Source organism: Drosophila albomicans, chromosome 3, assembly GCF_009650485.2.
Source record: "Drosophila albomicans strain 15112-1751.03 chromosome 3, ASM965048v2, whole genome shotgun sequence".
In the NCBI taxonomy this organism is placed as follows: Eukaryota; Metazoa; Arthropoda; class Insecta; order Diptera; family Drosophilidae; genus Drosophila; species Drosophila albomicans.
Window position 1 is genome coordinate 15580808 of NC_047629.2, and position 20372 is coordinate 15601179.

The 20372-nt window shown below is 43.1% G+C and overlaps 1 protein-coding gene across 3 annotated transcripts in view; it reads right to left on the minus strand.

The window, feature by feature from the left end:
• Nucleotides 1–20372, minus strand: part of LOC117571055 (protein prickle) — a 68179-nt gene that overhangs the window by 7821 nt on the left and 39986 nt on the right. Inside the window, exons 1-2 of one of the 3 annotated variants that reach the window (XM_052005387.1) lie at nucleotides 19472–20118; nucleotides 10010–11427 (exon numbers count right to left, since the gene is read on the minus strand). The exons of the other annotated variants lie outside the window; for them this stretch is intronic. Of the exons in view, the coding sequence (XP_051861347.1) occupies nucleotides 10010–11250 (1241 nt within the window). The 5' untranslated portion in view covers nucleotides 11251–11427; nucleotides 19472–20118. Of the gene's footprint in view, nucleotides 1–10009; nucleotides 11428–19471; nucleotides 20119–20372 lie in introns of those variants that run through there. 3 annotated transcript variants of the gene reach the window in all.

The window sequence follows — 20372 nt, forward strand, 5'->3', positions numbered from 1 at the left end:
CAGTTCGAGTTCGAGTTCCAGTTCCAGCTTTGCAGTCGCTGTCCCAATCGCAGTTGCAGTCACAGCTGGAGACAGATGCCAACGACGGGGACCAAAAGTGTTGGCTGCTGTCAAATCAGCCGCATTCAAACTCAAATTACAAGCCAAACAAACGGCTGGCGGCACTCTCTGGCACACAGGGATTGCAATTGGGATTGGGATTGGGAGACTGCCGACTGTCCGACTGCCGGCAACACAGACCACAGACTGCCAGTTGCTGGTTGCTGGTTGCCAGTTGCCGACTGCAACTGGGGACTGTTCGCTGGCTCTTTTCAAATGAAAAGTGCACCAAATGGCACTGCACAAAAACTGTGCCTAAACACAAATTTGTTGCATTGGAAAATGAGAGGATAGCTGCGCTGTTGCACTGTTGTACATTGAAGTCTTTTGAATTTATTGTGCGGTCAGTCAGCTGGGGCCGACTGTGCGGGCTCCAACTACTCCAAGCGGGGCTGGGCCGGGCCGTTTGGCGACCTGCATTTCTTTTCATTCGCGCGGCATTTTCGCAATTTACAAATTTATTGTTGACTGCAACGAATTGCGTAAAATTGCCAGCAATTGTGGCAAGTTTCAATTTGGTCTGCGCGTGTGTTTTCCGTTGTGTTGTACAGCACTCTTTTTTATTTTCCTCTCCCGCTCTCTTCAGGTTTATTAAGCCATTAAAGCTCGACTCGACTCGAATTGCCTTTGAAAATGGAAAGTGGCAGACTACACAGCACAGAGAGCGAGTGATGCCTAACATGTTTGCCTGGCTTAGGCATTAGTGCAAACGCACAATTCGCAACAATGTTGCTGGCAACATGCTGCTGGCAACATTGGCATACCAAAAACACCCTTGAGATACATACGTACGTTTGCATAAAATACAACACAATAAATGCGGGCATTGCCTGCGGGCAGCTGTTGCCAATGTTTGCTTTTGCATTTACCAAACTTTGTTGAGACAGGGGAGAAGCAAAGGGAGAAGTTGGTAAAGTTGAAGTTGAAGGAGAAGAAGGGTTCAGTTTCAGGCTCACTTTGGCAGTCGATGAACCAAAAAATAAAGAAAAAAAGAGGCATAAAACTGGTTTGCCACTTGGCCGATACATGCCGTTGATTTCTCTAGGCCCAATGCTTTTGGGCCCTAAAACTAGTTCAAAAGCGTTGCCATTGATAACCGCAACATTGCAACAGCGCTGCTTGCTGCTTGCAGCTGCCCCCAGCACGATCGTGTCAAGTGTGGCAACTACTACAACCGTGGTGGCTTAAGCACTCGCCATCTCCATTATGGCTTCAGCCTGAAGATCTCTCTATACTATATTTAGCTGGGCTGCTTATCGCTTGGCTGGCATCTAAATGAATGGTCATTATATACGGCACGGCGAACGCGTTGACAAATTGCAATGTCGATGCCGCATTCGTTGCCTCAGCTCGGCTCAGCTCGGCTCTGCTCAGCTCTGCTCTTGATGGACGCTTCAATGACTGCTCCATGGACAGCCCAAGCAACAATTGCCACAGTCACTCAGTCAGTCAGTCTGTGTGGTTTCTGACTCATTTGTTAGCTAGGCCACAAATTTAGGTTAATGTCGAGCAACAAGCACAGCGAAAGTTTCCATTGATGCTTCTGCAGTCGCTGCTACAAATACTCAAATTATTTGCCATATCTCTGACCCCCACTATCAATTGCCAGCGACACATCATCTACCTACAGACCGACAGGTGGTCCCTTAAATGCCACTACGTCCTGGTATTTGACCGGTGAGACTTGTTTAGTAAGTTTTACGATGTTGCTGCGACACAACAATTATTACTCGGGTTCCTGACGGGACGACTCCTCCTGGCAATGTTTGGTGGCTTTTATTGTTTCGCAACAGCAGCAAATAACAAAGGACGATTCCGAGATACCGTGTGCTTAGATAAATTCTAATAAAGGGCATATACAGCTTGCGTATTGAAAAGGCAAATTTATGTGTTTCAAAATTGCGAGTAATAAAATAAGATATATTTTAAATATTTCTTTTTTGAAATATTCAACTTCAAATGATAAAGAAATATGTTTACTCAACTTTAGATGTATTTCCGATATGTTAAACATTTCTCATTGATCTGTTTGTCTTTAAACAACATTTTTTATAGTAGGCATTTTTATTATTATTTTATATCCTTTAAATAGATATCTTATGCACATATTTCTCATTAAATTTTTAAGCTTTTTAAATTACGAAACCGCCTATGGTCATTCTTTTAAAGGGTAGTCTCGTATATATCAATATAGTATCTGTGTAAAAATTTTAGTGTCTGTGCATAAAGAACTATTCGTACACGAACTTCAGCAACTGCAAGTGGCTGGCTTTATTAAAAAAAATCCTGCCGGCAGGCAAGCTCACAACTAGTGCGATTGTCATAAACGATTTTTGAATTGACAATAAAAATTGCCGTAAACTTTATGGCGAACATGCTGAACACACGTACACACACACACAAACACACACACACACATATTACTTGCGTCTAGAGCAGCAGCCCCCAGGTCCTCTTGCAGCACCTAGATCCCAACTTTCAGCCTCCAGCTCTCTTGGTCCCTTCTCTCCTTCCCGACTGCTGTTGTGCATTGTGTCTGGCAGCAACGAGATACGTAACTCGGCATTGCAGCTCTATGTGGCACTGTGGTTGTCTGCCTTGTCAACATGACATTTGGCGTGTTGACATTTTTATTGACTTTGGCATCTACTCGTACTACGTACCCTGGCAAACATTCCAACTTGTTGTTCTGTTCGCTCGTTCGTTTATTTGTTTGTTTGTTTGTGTGTTGCAGCTAAAAGTTGATTAAGAATGTCTGCCTGTCGAGTTCTATAGCCAGTCAGCCAGCCAGGCTGCTGATGGGATTGTGACTGGCACTAGAACTATGGACTGAGAACTCTACTACTAGCTAGAGTGCAGGGACTGCGTGTGGTCAAGTATTGCATTTATTGCGTATACGCCAAGTGGCACTAATTGCAGCTAGCTGCGAAATGAACATGCACACAAATAGAAATCAATTAAACTGTTAACTGTATATGAAAGTCAGCTGTTAATTTGTATGTTCAATTTAGAAAGTCGCGCATAAGCAAAATAATTGCATAATTTGTTCGGATCACAGGCAATTTTCACACCAGAGCACCGAAGCCCATGTTGTTGCCCGCCCAAACGAGCAGACGAACTTGTTGCTCCCAGGCTAAGAAGAGTCGAGAGACCAAAGAGCCAGAGTGAGAGGCCTCTGGCAAGAGAACAAATTGTTTGCTTATCTTTGGGTAACAAAGCTGACCAATTAATGTTGTTCCCTGGCAGCGTCAACAATGTTGCTGCAACATTTTCACAATGTTGCATTTGCGCTTTTGCTGTTGTGCTCTGCTCTGCTAACGGCAACGAAAATTGTTTTCTGAGCGTGCAAATTTTCACAGCTGCTGCAACAGCAACAGCAACAACTATGCCAGTAATTTTCCAACTGTCTGTCTTAGTATCTGTGTTGTGTTTGTGTTGTGTGCGGCAAACATCGAAGCAAAAGATGCCCCAACACTTCAACTTTAGCTTCGGCCTGAGACAACAGCATGAACAACACGAACAGTAACAACAACAGCAACACAGCAAAGACAACAACTTGAATGCGGGATCTCTTCAATGCTCTCCAGAGTGTTCGTTGGAAACAAAAGCAGGTTTCAGAACTCATCTCTGCCGGAAAATGCATGGAAAACATTGAAGCGCAACTTGACTCGGTTCGATTCGGTGTTTTGTCTTGTTGTTCGTTGTTCGTTCATCGTTCAACGCTGCTTTGGTAGTGAAATTGCATCATCAATGCAAATATGGCGCGCTAAATGCTGGTAACAGAGTGCTGCTGACATAACGGCCAATAATGTTGACCATGGTAATTGATTCGCAACGATTTTCTTTTTTATTTTCTCCCTCTTGCAACTAGCTATGTTAGTTTCACTAGACGAGTTCTAATTAATTTTTAACTCTTTGTAAATTCATCAAAATTGAAACGCATTTGTCTCGGGACGCCCACAGATTGACTGTCCTGCTCAGTCACTCTCTCTTCCTCTCCTTCTCGTGCCCCCTCTCCACGTATTTCTCTCTTGCTCGCTGTCTGCGTGTGGCGGCCAAGTTGAAGTCCACATTCAGGCTGGCCCACGGGCAACCAGCAACCACCAACCAACTACCAACAACCAACTACCAACAAATACAGAAACAACATTCGATCGGTCGTTGTCTTTGGTCTATGAACTTGTTTTCTCATCTCCTCTCGTAGTTTTAATTGAAGCCGTGTCTTTGCTTTTTATGCTTTTGGTCTTCTTCGTCGTTGTCGTCTTCATCTTTGTCGCTCGTCGTTGTCTTCCTTTTCTTTTTCTTTTTTCGTGCTTCGTCTGGCTATTATAAATTATGCGGCTGCTTCGATTTTTATACATTAATGTTTCCTCAGTGCGTGGTGATTATGCTCAATTTTGTTTTTGACCATAATTACTTTGACGCTTGGCCCATCCATGTATCCGTTAACATTTCGGTCTTCATCTTCTTCTCTTCCATTTTTTTTTTTTGTATTTGCTATGTTGTTGCTGTGTGTTTGTACAGCAAATTGGCATTGATTGATATTTATTCCAGCTTTGGCACTCCAAAAACCAATTGTTCAACATGTAAGCACATAATCGTAAGGGAAATGTTCAACGTTTTCATGCTGTGAATACGAGTGCTGATACTCAAAACTTATATTCATACTCAGAGTGTTATTTGCAGACCTTGAAATGTTGCCAACAATAGTGATACTCTGAGCACTATTTAAGTGTTTGACTAAAACTATCGAATCGCGCTTTGAAGCATTTTGAAGGTCAAAAAGATTGAACATTTCTCGAGGTCAGATGTGGGAAAAATGAAGCAAGCTCCATGGCTATTAATATCACAGTCAGGCGAGTTATTAACTCTAACTTAATTTCAACATCGAGTGCAGATAAATCATTTGATTAGGTAAGCCAAGAGAGTGCCAATAGCTTGGAGTCCGCCAAAATTATTAATGACATATCCAGACGTTAAACATGTCCACCCCACCGAACAACAGCAGCAGCAGTAGAGTCAGTTCGGCTGTGGATGATTTATGTGCAACGCTTCTTAACAAAACTGTTCACAAATTAACCGTAATATGATTTACAGAAAGCCGCTTTGCTGCTGCTGCTGTGGTTGCTGCACCTTTTTCCCAGAGTGCAAGTTGCATGCTTTGATTTATGGCCAACTGCAATCGGAATCTAATTTCTTGGCCATTAACAAAACCAAACCTTGCTTCGTCTGGCCAAAACTGAGTCAAAGCAGTGCGGCGTCGAGTCTAGTAGGAGAATCTGCTGCCTACGCAGCATGAAAGTCTCTGTAATTTGAACTCCAACTGCGCAACATCTCGTGCTTGATGTTGTTGTTGCTGTTCGGGATTCAACAACACACGACGACGACGACGACAAGCTCAAAAATTAAGCAAGAACTTTTGGCAAAATGTTGACAAAGTCAACGGTAACTTTAGTCTCTTGAACTTGGTTGTGTTTAACTGTAATGCTGTTGCAACTTGTCAGCAGAACATGGCAAATAATTAGCTGCTAATTGCTTTTATGAGTGCATGACATTCCCAATCGATGGCTAATGATAAACGGAAGAGGCTCCTCGAGGATTCACTCGACTACCATGATTGGCAGTTTAAGGGGCAGTCATTGCTAACGGTAAACAATCATACGATTTGCGGCTATTACGAGTGGTAACTCGATAAGGTCGCCAACATATCAAATGCATATAGACAACGATAAAGCGCAACACCTTGTTGCTGTTGTTGTTGCTGGCCCCAAAAAAAAGCTCTTATCATGATTAGAAATTCACCGCCTTTTGCTGCACTTGCATTGCAGAAACCAGAAACCAACTCAACAGTATCCACCAGCTTGGGGCAAGAAGCAGCAGCAGCAGCAGCAGCTGGAGCAGCTGGAGCAGCAAGTTCAACGGCTAACGAGGCAGGAATGCAAAGAGTGTTAAAGCTATCCCTCTGCCTTCTCTTGCCACTTTGCAACTGCAGCACTGACCAGTGCCACTGCCATTGCCAGTGCCACTAAGTAAGTGGCTCGTCGAGTGGCATGCAGGCAATTTAAATGCAAAGCCTGCAAAGGCCTCGCCAAAGTGAAGCTGTCAATGAAAATTACGCGCGGTTTTTCCTTTCTTTCTCCAGCTGCCTCTGTCTATCAGGCAATAAATTTATTGCACTGCGTGCGTGTGTGTGTATGCGTTAAATGTTTAATTAATTAGCGAGAAATGCATTAAGTGATTTGTTGCCTCTTAATATGCGCCATCAAGCCATTAAGCTGCTCCTGGAATGCCGCCGCCTCGGAATGTTGCCCAAACAATAAGCCATATCAACGAAAATGTAACACAGATCGTAGCTCTGTCATTCAGCTGTCAACTTTTTGGCAACAAAAGCCAACAGCGAACAATCTGCATAATGCCAAAATACGCACTTCTCTTCGAAGAGTTTAGTTGTGTATTTCACTCCATGGCCAATTGGTTTTGACGTGGGCGCAGACAAGTTGAAGCCCAAACAAAATGTATCATGAGTCGGCAGAAAGGGGAATTCTACACGGATTTTTGGTTTTCTAAACTGATTTCAATTTCTTTAGAGCCTCAGTCGAATCAGACACGGCCGCTCTGACACTTTGACAGCTGCTTAAGCGCTTTGAAAAATGCTGCGAGGCATAGGTAAAGGCAAAGCCAAAGGGCTAACTCACTCTTATGGCCATTATCGCAGCTTCAAATCGCGCTTAACAAAATCTACAATTAATATGCGACGCAATTGTTGAGCCTCTCTCTCCCTAGCTCCGTAATTAGCATGGTGAGCATGCGCGAAAGCGACAGACTGAGAGACAGAGGGAGACGTAGAGAGGCGGCAACATTTCGCAAAAAATTACTTTAATGGCCTGTCTTATTTTCACATTACTACGGCAGAGCGACAAAAAAAAAACAAAATCATATTTTATCGCTTTGCATAAATAAATCACGAGGCGGCTTCACTTGTTTGTTGCACCTCTCACTCGCTCTTGCTCTATCTCTCTCGCTCTTGTCTGGCGCCGTCTTCGTCTGGCGTTTGTGGCAAGCAAATGGCAAATGGAACTCGGCAAGTTGGCAACTTGGCCAATTGTCTGGCAAGTCATACAAGTTTCCAGCACACTCACAAGATTTGTTGCGTTTTGTTATTGTAATTAAGTTGCATCTGCAGTGAATGCAACAGCATCAACAGCACCATGCCCCATGCCGCATGCCACATACAGAAATGCCTCAGTAACGCCCCAAAGTCATTTGTCAGTCGCTTTTCGCTCAAGCAACAAAATGTGCCAGTGGAACTCTTGACTCCGAGTCTGAATTTGTTGCAACAGTTGTTCGTTCAACAACTGCAGCGCCGAGTGCCCTTAATGGCTTTGTTAATTAAAAACAAAATCAATATGAATGTGTGTGCTAGCCAGCGTGGTATGTCGAGAGGCGTTTGCAGTGACAAATAACCCTCTTGCCATTGCAAATTTATGCCGATCTAGGATTGATAAGATCCCACAAACCAGATGCAAGTACTATAATTTATTCATAATAAAAAAACTGCAATTCAATTTTTATTACCAACTCTTGGTGCACATTTTATTACACTGCGCGTTGTTTAATAGCTCACTAGTAAAATCTATGTACTCCGCATTTTCTAGTTGATGTGGTAAATCAGTTGGTTGACACTGAGCATAATAAAATGGCAGATTATCTAAAATTCTCTTTTAGTTAATTGCTACGAGTATTCTTATGCAAGTACTTAATACTCGTCTTTGGCTAATAATGTTTTGAGACATCATTTTTGTCATTTAAAAAAGCAAATGAATCGAGAAAAAAGGTAGCTAACATGCTATAAAACGAATGACTTGAAGAGATTGCTTTAAGCCAAGTAAAAGACGAAGTAAAGCCAAAGATTTATGCAACTGTCGATGGTAGTTAAGATTGAATTGAATGCTTAGACACGAGCTGAGCACAACTTCATTGCTAAGCCAAGAGCAGAATGTGGATGCGACTGCTAAATGCAATTTCTGCAAAACCTGAAGCTATTAACAAGAACAACAACAACACGATGGCAATGGCGATGTCGACGACGACTTTAGGATCAAGTTGGACGACCAGAGCAAGTAAATGCTGCAACTTAAATGATTGGCTGGCAATTTTTTAATAACTTCATTAACAGTTGCACCGTGGCCAGCAATTAAAATGCTCGCTGTATCAGTGGGTGCATTAAAAACTGGTGGCAAACGCGATTTGCACTTGCACAGCAGCAAGTTAAATGCCACTGCCAAATCTGATCTGAGCGAACTAAGCCAGACAGACGCTCTCTCACGTCTCTCATTCTCCGCGCCGCGCCGCGGGCTAATTTGCTTATTCTCGCGTGTGGCAAATAGCAGCAGCGGCTACTGAAAATTCATAGCCAGATTCTTAGTTTGTTGCCGCTGTTGGCAGTTGCCTGTCAGGCCACATCAAAACGGCGTCTGTTATTATTATTAATTATGCTTTGAATGCGTTTTGTACTACATACATAAAGCTCTACAGTTAGGGTTACCTTTCCTGTTGGCAGTCCATTTGAAATGCATTGATTTGGCAGAAAATGCCGCGAAAGCCTGTAATTTAAATACTCCTTCTACCTTTTTTTGCAGTTCATGTTGCTCACACGGCAAAAGCATCAACTAATTGAGCTGTGTTTTTTGTGCTGCTGCTAAGCATTAGCTTTAAGTTTGCCCCGTTTGGTCGCATATATTAACTTTGACTCAAGTTCGTTGCCTATGTCTTTTGTTTTGCCATGCATAGTAAATCAACACAAAATAGAAGCAGCGGCAGCAGCACAACGATGACATCGTCTATAACGTCTGGCCTCAGAATATATATGCAATATTTTTGCGCTCGACTGCGGTCAAAAAGGAAATGTCATGACACTGAAAACAATTGCAGTGCTTTGGGCTCCTTAAAATGTTTGAATGAAATACTTGACTGCAGTTCCACCAACGTTCCAGGCGCTCTTTTTCAGCCTGGATGTCTGGGCAGCGCCCATATTTCATAAGCTGCGTGCTGCACAAACACAATAACTTAGGGCCAACGATATTTGCATGGCATTATGCACAATCATGACATGAGCCGTAACAGCAGCAACAACAACAACAGCGGCAACAACAGCAACTCCTGCTCATGTTTATGTAAAGCGAGCCGCGCCAGACAAAGGCACTGGTAAATCACACTTTGGCAATCGTTGTTGCTATCGCTTCGCTATTGCTATTGCCGTTGATATTACTATGGCCATTGTTGTTGTTGTAACAGGCGGCGTATGCGTAACTTGAGAATGAATCGCCATTGTCGCTGTGGATGTCGCTGTTGTTGCTGCTGCTGTCGCTCAGTTTGCTGCTGTGAGTGATGCGCATGCACGGCAACAGCGCGTTCAATAAACAAGCGAAACCGGCCAGAAATTCAGCCAGCCAAGCAAAACAGCAAACAGCCAAGAGCCAAGAGACATGAGACACAAGACAGGAGACAGTATACAAGACACAGGAGACAGGAGACAGAAGACAAGAGACAAGAGCCACGAGAGCTAACAGTCAGGCATCTCGCAGTGGTTTCAATTTCAGCCAAACCTATAGAGAACAAGTTGTTGTTGCTGTTGTGCGTTGCTGTTATGCGTTGCTGTTGCTGCCGTTGCGTGCAGTTTGCGGTTTTGTAGCGAAGCAGAACACGCAATGTGTGTTCATTGACTTCTGGCTGCCAACTTGCGCAACAAGTTGTTGCTGTCTTTGCGGCTGCCGGGTAATCAATCATTATTTGCACAGGGCACAGCAGCAACCACCGGCAGCAACCACTTGAAAAGTTATGCATTTAAATTGTCAGCGCACGGGGCTAAAGCGAAATTGCATCTGACAAATGATCAGCAAAAGTTACTCACTCATTTGGCTCCTGCTGAGAGGATCCATTGGCTGCTCCTTCAACTCCGGCCGCTGCTCCTGTGGCCGCTTCACAATTGCCGACAACCACTTCCGGTGTCAGTTGAGCGGCCTCCGAAATGACGGAGCTGTCCAGCTCATTGAAAGTGAAACTGATATCATGCGGATCCTTAAACGGCTTCATACTGCGCGGCAAACTTCGCTGTCGCAGGCTCAAATTCAGAAACTTAAGATCGCTGTCGGTCAACGGTTGCAACGGTGTCGAAACAGTTGCAGTGGCTGTTGTTGTTGTGCGTGCGGGTGGCGGTGGTGCTGCGCGTTGTTGCTTCTGCTTTGGTGGCAACGCTGGCTTCGGTTCCTCCAGCAGCTCCTCCTCCGACTGCTCAATGATCTCCAACACCTGCGCCGTGCTCGCCGATTCCAGCTCCATGTTGTAGTACTTGGCAATGTGCTCGGTGGTGTCGGTTGGATTGTAGTTTTTGCCGCGTATCAGATCGCCCAAGTGATCCGCATCGATGCCAAAGAGAAACGGGTCATCGAGCACCGTCACCTTGGCATTCCTTTGAGTTGGTTCATCCTGCGATTGCTGTTGCTGCGATTGTTGCTCCTTTTGTTCCTTGGACTCTTTCGAGTCTTTGTGCTTTCCCTCGCCCTTCACATGGGCACGCAGCGAGCGTAGCAACTTTTTACTGCGCCTCGGCGTTGTTGTCGAGGTTTCGCATTTGGCGGGAAACAGCGGACGATTCGATGTTGGAGCTGCAACAGCAGTTGCAAGGCGCTTTTTGCTGTGGCTCGTCTGTTGGCCGCTATCGCCCAGATCGATGCCATCGTCCGCATCTTCGTTGGCATCTAATTGCGCTGCGATAAAATCGCCAAAGCCATAGCCAATGCCAACCGTATCGTAGTCATCGACCGTTCCCGTCAATTGGCAGTTATTGTTGTTGCTGTTGCTGTTGCTGCCGTTGGCATTGTCATTTTCATGATTAGCATCGTTGGCGCTGCCGCTGGCCGCCAGTCGCTGGGCAGCCGCCTTGCTATAGAGCTGTCGATAATATTTCTGCTGGTCGCCATACAAGAAGCAGACGCGCCACCATTGTTTGCATGCCAGCAAATTGGCGGTACGTGGCACCACCGCTGGCTCCAGGTTGCCCGTTGTTGCACCATTTGCTGTTGTTGTTGTGGCTGCTGCTGCGGCTGTTGCTTCTGTGGATGCTGCTGCTGTTGCTGCTGACAGGCTGCTCATGTTGCCAGCTCTGCTTATTATTATTGTTCTTGACTTGTAATTACTTTTAGTGCTTCACTTGGTCTGCTTACAGACCTTTGCTCGTTAGCATCTTACTTGTTGTGCTTTCTTTTTTGGTTAACTTCGTTTTGGTTAATAAATTTTCATGTTGTTTTTTCGTTTTTATCGTTTGCTTTTCTGTTTGGAAAATTAATGTAAATTTAAATTTTTATAGCTTTATTTTTTCGTTCGGCAATTTATTGGCCACATTGTCACGAGTTGTCAGGCGATACACAAATACCACACTAATTGCCCTGAGCTCAGCTCACAATTTATTATTAAAAGCTTTTTCCACTTTCACACCGAAGCTGAAAAGGAAAATTGAATGCAACTTTGATCGATCGCCCCAGCGGCCCATACATAATCGACTTTCGAATGCCAAAGGCTCATTTGGTATTCAAGAGGCTTGGCTCAGAACAAAGCAGAAGTGGCCAACAGAGAATCTAACACTTTCCAACTGGCATCGATAGATAGCATCGCATCGCAGTCTGCCTGTCAGCTAGAATGGAAAACAACACAACACAACACGAAGCGAGTTGCAGTTCAAGTTGAAGTTGCTGCTGCACACGGAAGCAATCGATCGATGCAGTTGCTGCTGTTGCAGTTGAAGCTAATCAAATTTGCAGACATTGCCTCCGTTTACACAGCGAAAAGTGCTGCAGAGTCGCCTAATAATGATGGCTTGACTTCACTTCTTTTTGCTTCGTTTTGCTTTGCTTTTGCTTTGCAAATAGCAAAGTGTACACATTTACCACTAGACGATGGTGGGATGGAGGGCGATTAGTCACGCCTCTAATAAAGATAGCAAGCATGTAGCTGCTGATGCTGCTGCTGTAGCTGCTGGATAACTCTGAGCCAAGTCAGTCTTCCATGCAATGGCGATGCCCTTGTCAGATAATAATAACTTCATCTTCATCATCATCATCATCGTCATCATCCGCCGCAGCAGCAGCAAGAGCATCAACAGCGGGTAGCATCCCATAAGTTGCATTGGCGGCCACTTTGAGTGCTGACCAAAAGCCTTGGCAGCAATTGCAGCTTAGTAACTGTCAGCCAGTGCATACGTGTGTGTGTGAGTGTGTGTGTTAGCGTGTGCATTAAGCCGCTTTGCGCTTAGTGCTCTAAGACTCTCTTTTTGAGCCATCAGCAAAGAAGGCGTTGTCCAGGCGACTAATGGATCCAGCTCATATTATTGGCATTAGCTTCGAGTTATGAAAGCAACTGCAACAACAACAACCACAAGAAGAAAAACTTTAACAGCTCAGCTTGTGTAAGTTGTGTGTGAATAAGATATAAAGTGAGTTTGACACACAGCTGCCCATCAAGGCAAGACACAACAAAACAAAGAATTCAACTTCTGTTTGCCTCTGACTTAATTTCTGTGAAATGAACTCGTCTAACCGAGTTAGCTGGCATACGTGCACATAATTGAATTATAAACAACAACAACAACAACAAGAGCGCGGCAAATGCAATCATAACTGGACGACGCCTACATAAACAAACCAGAAACTGGCATTTGGCTTCCGGTAAAAACAGAAACTGAAGATGATTTCCAGCCAAACAACTGCATTTCAAATAACAACAACAGCAACCACCGCATTGAGAGCAATAACGTCAACAATAATAACAACAATGTGCTGAACAAGCAACAGAAAGAAAAAAAAAACCACAGCACGCGATGTGAATGTGGGCAGTTTTTTGAATTCGCAGTTAGAGAACGATGCAACAAGCTTCACTTGCCGCAGCGGGTGTGATTAGGCCGCTGAACGAGAGTTGTTGCTGCTGAACGTTGTTTGCTGCTGGTGGCTGGTAAACCAGTTCATCCTCCATCGCCCATCCCCCATCCACCAACCAGTCTGCCAGTCAATGATTTCCCAAAGAAATGCCGCAGTCTAGGAGGCATCTCTCTCACATTCACATGCAGCTTAGAGTCAGAAAAGAGTCTCAACTACGTTCAATTGCATGTGATTAAAACGCGATCATACAATAATCATATAAAAACTGGCAACTCCAAGAGAATTTGTATGCTTCGCTTCACATCGAAGCACTAATACACTTTAAGCTATTAAATTCATTTGATGATATTTATATTTTCCCGTTAAAAATATTTTTTTTTTAAACTTGTAAATTATGGCAGACTTTTATGTTGCAACTTTAACAACTTATCTCATCCTATAATTTAAAAATACATTTAAAACCAAACCATATCATAATAAATAAATGACTCTCCCATAACTTATAACATCATTAATGCAAATAATGCCATTAAAGCAGCTATTTAATTGATTGAAAATTCGGCGCATATAAAAGCGTTTATTAGTGTTAATTTCTATACGTGAAATACGATCTATTATTCTCTCTTCGATTTATTGAATTATTTGTGAAGAAAGGCATAATAATAATTAATAGCTCGGCATTTCTTTTGGTTCCTTTTTGTGTGTGCTCGATTTCAATGACCATCGACATGAAATACCTTTGAGAGAAAATTGCTGTCAGCAGCAAAAATAATAATTAAATAAAATAATATTGAGCATCGTATGAATATATCCGGTAAGAAAGTTGGACATAATGTGTTACCAACATAATGATGAAGCTGTTTTAACCCAGTCAGGCCCAACTAAATCGAGTCGAGTGCTTTGTGATCTTCTCAGCAGACAAACAAAAAACAGCAAACGACTTAAGCATTTTGCCGCACAAAGACTTCCGGCGATGCCGACGTCGATGTCGATGTCGATGCCGATCAACTTGATGCGATGCTGTGTGTCCAAGTGTGTGTGAGAGAGATTGGGAGGGGTTAGGTGACTGCAGGCACCGTTAGTATTTATTGATACTAGACGGACGGACGAACATGTGTAAGCGACGCGATCGGTGTCGCGATAGTCAGTGCATAATTTATCAATAAAATACGATAGTTTATGTTAAGTGAGTTGACCCAATGGCCGGCAACGGCCAACTAATTGATTGGAATCGATGCTGCTATTGCTTTAACAGTTGCCGTTGCCAACGAGTTGTATGAGCTATGCAACATTTTGCATTTGCACTAAATATGATACTCAAGTTTTGACAGAGCAAACTGAAAGCAGTGGCTAGTAACTTTTTTCTCCTACTTTAGCTCCAACTTCATTGCTGGCGGCGCTGCCATCAATCCCCAGCTGCAATTGCAGCATGTCTGCTACGTCTGGCTAGTTTTATTGTGCCTTTTATTATTCTGTACTTTTATTATTATTATTACAATTGTTGTTGTTCATTTTGCTGGTGTTGCTGCTGCTGCTGCAATGAAACATTTGTCAAGCTTCAAGTTGTTCAATGCCGCTGGCGGTTTTCTCCTTGCGTGGAAAAATGCGTGGCGAATGCAGACAGGCAATTAATATTATTGTTATTTATGCATATTTCTCTAAGTGCAGCTCACTTAATTTGTGGCAATGCAGGTTATAAAGTCAATTGCTTTGTCTTGGTTTACTTTCAGCCACATTCGGAATGATGCCAAATTAAGGCAGACAGACAAACGATTAGCTTAGAGTAGACCGGAAATCTACGGTGGCTTCATCAGCTTGTGGTCAGTTGAAGATTATTATTGTAAGCCGGAAATCCCAGCTCATTCGCTCTCTCTTCGCTCTCCCTCTCTCTCTCTCTCTCTAAGCCAGTCACTCTCTTATCTAGGACATCTAACAACCTGAAGCATTTGAAGCCCACGCCTTTTCACGACTTTGAACTAATAACGCCCTTTTGTTGCAGTTTTTTGTCTCGGAAGCCCACACGAAACATGGTCGACAGCCAACGCAAAGAGCGCAACAGAAGCCGCATCGAGTAACGACAACAATACAATCCTCAGATTCGACTATACAAAAAAAAATGGTAACCGCAAAGTCGAATTCTTAGTATGTGAAGTGGCAACCTAGAAAGCCTCACTTATGTTTGGCTCAAATTGTGTGTTATCAGAAATCTCTCATTTTCGAGTCAGACAATGCCACAAGCTGCACAAGTTTAGTTATCGGCTTAGGCCCAATGTGACTCTAGATTTGTAGAAAGCCGCAGACATGACAACTCATTTAGCCTCGACCTCTTTCTCTTTCGTTCATTCGGCATTGGAATACTCTGTAAAACTGTAAATTTCATAATTGTATACAACGCAGAGAAGTGGAGTTGCAGATGGATCAAAGTCATAACTGTGGGCCCCCAAATGGTATGGAATAGAATAAGAATAAAGTGGCAGCAGCAGCAGCAGCACACACAACGCCACAACCAACCAGCTGACACATATTCGATATTAACATACGAATGCCATGAGTACAAAGAGAAATATGTATTTAATAACAGGCGCTACAATGCACAATTTTCCAGTTATAACTTAACTGTACTCCCCAAGCTACAGAGTTAGTTAGCTGCTGCTTGCTAGAACAGATCGTCAGAGTGGAAGAGTTGAAGATGAAGACGACAACCGCGCCCGCTAATGGATTAACTTGTTTGTAGACTTTATGTGGCTGCGCTGCTTGAACTATAATTTAAGAGTGTACCCAACTCTGGCCTCCCAACACATACACACAGAATGTCTGCTGTGGAAATTCTAATAGCACAGTTTAGACTTGGGCATCGGCTTAGTCTTAATCTTAGGCCCAAAAATGCTTTTAGCTCGCCTGGCCAAACTAGTTTCCGTCTGAAGCGGTCTAATGAGCCATTGTCTTGCTGGCGTTTGTTGCTCTTGGCTCATATTTCATTGGGCTGATAATAATCTAACGCCTCTGCTAATGGCCGAGGCCCCCAACTTGGTCATTAAGTTGTAGCAGCGTGCAAAACGCTTCATGTTCTGGCAAATTGATTGCATTTTAAATGAGTTCGGGGATTTTAATTGAATTAAGGGAAAAGACAAATACGAAAAATCGCATCCAATAAAAGTCACACTTTCAGCGACTGCAGCGTGGGCATTGTTGCAATTGCAATTGCCGTTGCACTATACTTTAATTTAATTAAATGCGAGGCAAGTCTCTTATCTGTTGGAAGCCGAGCGCATCCGTGTAGAATGTCAACTGCAATCAAATTGAAAAACATGCGCCGAGTCGCGTCTGCTCCATTTACACATTTGTGCAGATTGCTTGCGATCTATTTGCGTTTTGCTAAAACAAAAAAAAATCGGCACAAGCCGCCCAGAGCGATGGATGTGAACCAGTTGTTATCTATTTGGAAGATGATTTGCACGCTAACACAAGCTGACAGCTTGACAGCTACAATTGCACTCGACTCATCAATGGCGATGATCATCGCATCGGTGATGATGTTGATGATGATGATGTTGGCTGGTCAGTCTGGTCAATTGAAGCAACGGCAACTTGTTCGAGCTGACTGCAATATCATTTATCATCGCTCTAGAAATTTGCGCCCATTCTCAGCAGCTCATAGTGGGGCATCATTAGCGGTCATAAGATATAACTTCCTCATTTAAATAGTCGTAATGTTGCCTAATTAATTTACGAGCAGTTTTTGTCTTTTTTTGGTCTCTCTTTATGATTTATGACTACACAAAGCAGTTTTCATGAAATTCGCTACCAAAAATAAAACAACAATAGCAACATGTTGAACAACGCCAAAGACAACACAATATTTGGCTAATTGCGTGTGTTGTTGTTGTTTTGCGATGGCCACGCCAAAAGACCAGCTCAATTAGCGTCAGAAAAAAAATAAGAAGGCATACATACATATATGATGGCAATAGCAATTTTGATATGTAAATGATTAATGCGTTGTGGCATTTATAGATTGCCAAGAATTTGTTGAGTTCTTTATAGAAATAATGCGATGTCTGAAACAAAAGACTTAGGCAACAAACTTGATGACGATGCTACGAGATTGCCGCTTTTGCTGTTAAACGGTTGTTGACCCACTCCACACAAACATTCTACCTATGCTCAACATAACATACATCACACACTCACACACACTCGCACACTCACAGATTCTGTAGGCACACACTCACTTCTTGCACCTCGCGCTTTCAATCGCAGAAGCGGGCGCTTTGTTATGCTAAAACTATGGATAACTGTAAACGATTTCAAAGTTTGCCTCGCGATTGAAATGTGATTGTTTGGCGTCAGATAATAAATCTGTTGAATTAATGCCATAGATTTTTCACGCTTCGCTCTGGCAATTGCGTGAAACGTACAAATTAACACAGCTGCTTAGACAACTGCAATTGGGGTTAAGCAAACCAAGTGAGGGTGCTCAAGCGGAGAAAGTCGATCGGCAGCCGTAATTGGCTGCCTACCCCGACCAGTTGTGGCAACTTAAAGACTTAAAGCCAATGATCGCTGCCATAAACAACAGTATTGCGGTGTTTTTTTTTTTTTGTTTTTTCGCCGGCGGCTGCAGCGGGCATCAGCTGCATAATTATCGCCAAAGCGAAAACATTTGCCGCAAAGAATTTCTAAATTAAGCGCAGACCAAAATGCGAAACAACACAAATTTTTATTAGCAAAAGTTGTTGTTGTTGTTGCTGCTGCTGCTGCTGTTGGAGCTGCGTAATCAATGTGCGGCCGCATAAAATATGGTCGCAAATTGCAGGCCAGCTGCCTTGGCACTTTCCTCTATTGGCGTCGCCTCACTAAATGGACACAATTAACCTGTATCTAGGCGAGATGGTCAGTCCTCTCCTCCTCCCCCTCCCTCTACCCACCACGATGCTGTTGTTATGGGTTCCGCTTGTCAATCAAATAGACACCAAGAGGCTGCTACTGTAGATTTACACCCGAGCTGCACAGCTACTCGCACTTGTCGTGTTGTCGTGGTGTCTGCTTTTAATTAAAAAGTTAGTTGCCAAGAAGAAAATGGTAGCATCCACAGTTGCCAGTTTTAATTAAGGCGTTTCGGCTTCGCTGACTCCCATCCCGTTCACGCACACACATACGGGGCGGGCGGACATGCCACCTGCCTCTCAACTTGTTGCTCAATAGACGGACGCATAGCAGAGCAGAGTCTGCATTGCACTTTGCATAAGCAATAAGCAAGAAGTCTATTTCAAGTCAATTCACACTCTCGCTGAAAATATCTTGCCATATAGTGTAGTGCCATTGCCATTTAACCCAATAAAACTATTGGCAATTGCCAATGGTCAAAACCGCATTAATTGGCATGTCAGGCAATTAGAAATCACAGATAATTTACTCAGCGCCTACACGCGAATAACTGAGTTGATTTTGCGATTTGAGTCAAGTTTTCCGCTGTTGTAGTTGTGTCGTTGCCGTTGCCGTTGCCGGGTCTGGGGTCTGGGTCCATGTCAATAAGGTGTTCCAAGTCTTTTACATGTTTCACTGCAGCCCACACACAGAGAGCACAGTGTACACACATGTCAATTGGCAATGGCTGCTGGGCTAACAAGGCATTGTTGACACATTGCAGCCATGTTAGCCATGTCATTGCATTCGGCAGCTGCTTAGCTTGTAGCTAGTACATGACTCTGTTCGCCTCGAATTGCCAGTGGGAGTTTGGTTTTTTCGTCGCGTAATTGGATCAAGATTCCCAGAGAAAGCCGCCGCAATAATCAAATTTTGTGTTTTCGTATTTGTTATTCGTTTGCAAACTCCTCTTATACTTATATGGATGGACTGCATGCTTAGCGACTAGTTGTGGTTGTTGTTGTAACAGGTCGTTTAATCGTTTTATGGAGCTCAGCTATAGCTTGTCCAGTTGACCAGCTTATTTGGTTATGACTTCATTTGCTGGCGGTGAAAGTGCGCGAGATGATTACAAATAAAATTTGAGCGCATCAAAATAAATCAAATAAAGTGCGCTGACGTTGCGCATAATGTGCATGGCTTTATGAATGTCATTAACTTGATGCTGCTGCTGTTTGTTTCGTTTTTTTGTGTGTGGTAATATTAAACATCAAGTTCGTTGCCTAAGTTATTCGTTTGCCCAGTGCACACTAACACACAACCCAAAAAAAAAAACACAAAATTTCATAATGATCGTTGGATTCTCAGCTCTTGATAAAGACGAGAAAAAAAATCGTTAAGCCAGCCGAGCCGACGCCTGTGCTTGGCATTCCAAATCAGTTTCGAATTTCATTTGGTTTTAATGTAATTTTTTTTATGTGAACTTTTTTTGTTGCTTGTTTGTGTTGTCGATGTTGTTGGTGCTTGTGTATCATACCGTGACTGTTGACAATGTAGACAATGCCCGGACGACGCACCTTTAACACTTTGCCCCTGGACAGCGGCTTATCCATGCCGCGGCTAAGCGGCTTGTATTGCTTTATGAATCGAGTTACTTCGAATCGAATTAGCTTCAATAACTGGATCAGCTATTCAATTTGCGAGGCCTTAACCAGAGTCTGGTTTTCGTATATCCTTAGAGCTGATTTTCACAACACTGCACTGAGCCACTATTCGGCGTAAACGATTTTTAATTTTCCGGTCAAATTTCATGAGTTTTGCTTGATTGGAAATTTGGAGTGCTTATTATTTCTTTTCTTTTTTCGAGATATAACAATTATGCTGCTTCTGATGAACTTTGGCACTCAAGTACGTAAGCCAACGGTAAACGACAGATCTGGCGCACGACAACATGAAGCGTGATCGACCCCGAGACCCGATCCACTACAAATGATGTTGGAGTAAAAAAGCGCGCTGGCAACAGGTGCAAACCGTTCGCGTTCGTTGTCGCTCTCAAACTGCGGGCACGCTCGAGCAACGTCAACTGTTAAGCTCATACTCAGAATGGCACTTCTGTTAACTTTTCTGTTGCATACTTTTCGGCTGCATATTATCTTTGGCTTCACAGAGAAATGTTAAATGTACTTTAAATTTATTGCATACTTCCGGGCTGAATTCATTAAAAGCGCAATTAAAGACTTATTTTATAAATTAATTATTTTAATAATTAATTATGCAACGTCTTTGATTGGCTTTGCTGCAAAAATTATTTTTTTCCCTCTCTATAATCCTTTAATTAATTGTACTTGAAAATTTCACGCTTGACTATTAACAAGTAAATTTCCTACAATTTAAAAAACAATATCACCGTAAATAAACGTCTATTGCAACTTATATTAGAATTATTGAAGCATGAAAAGCTCTGAGTATAAAAATTGA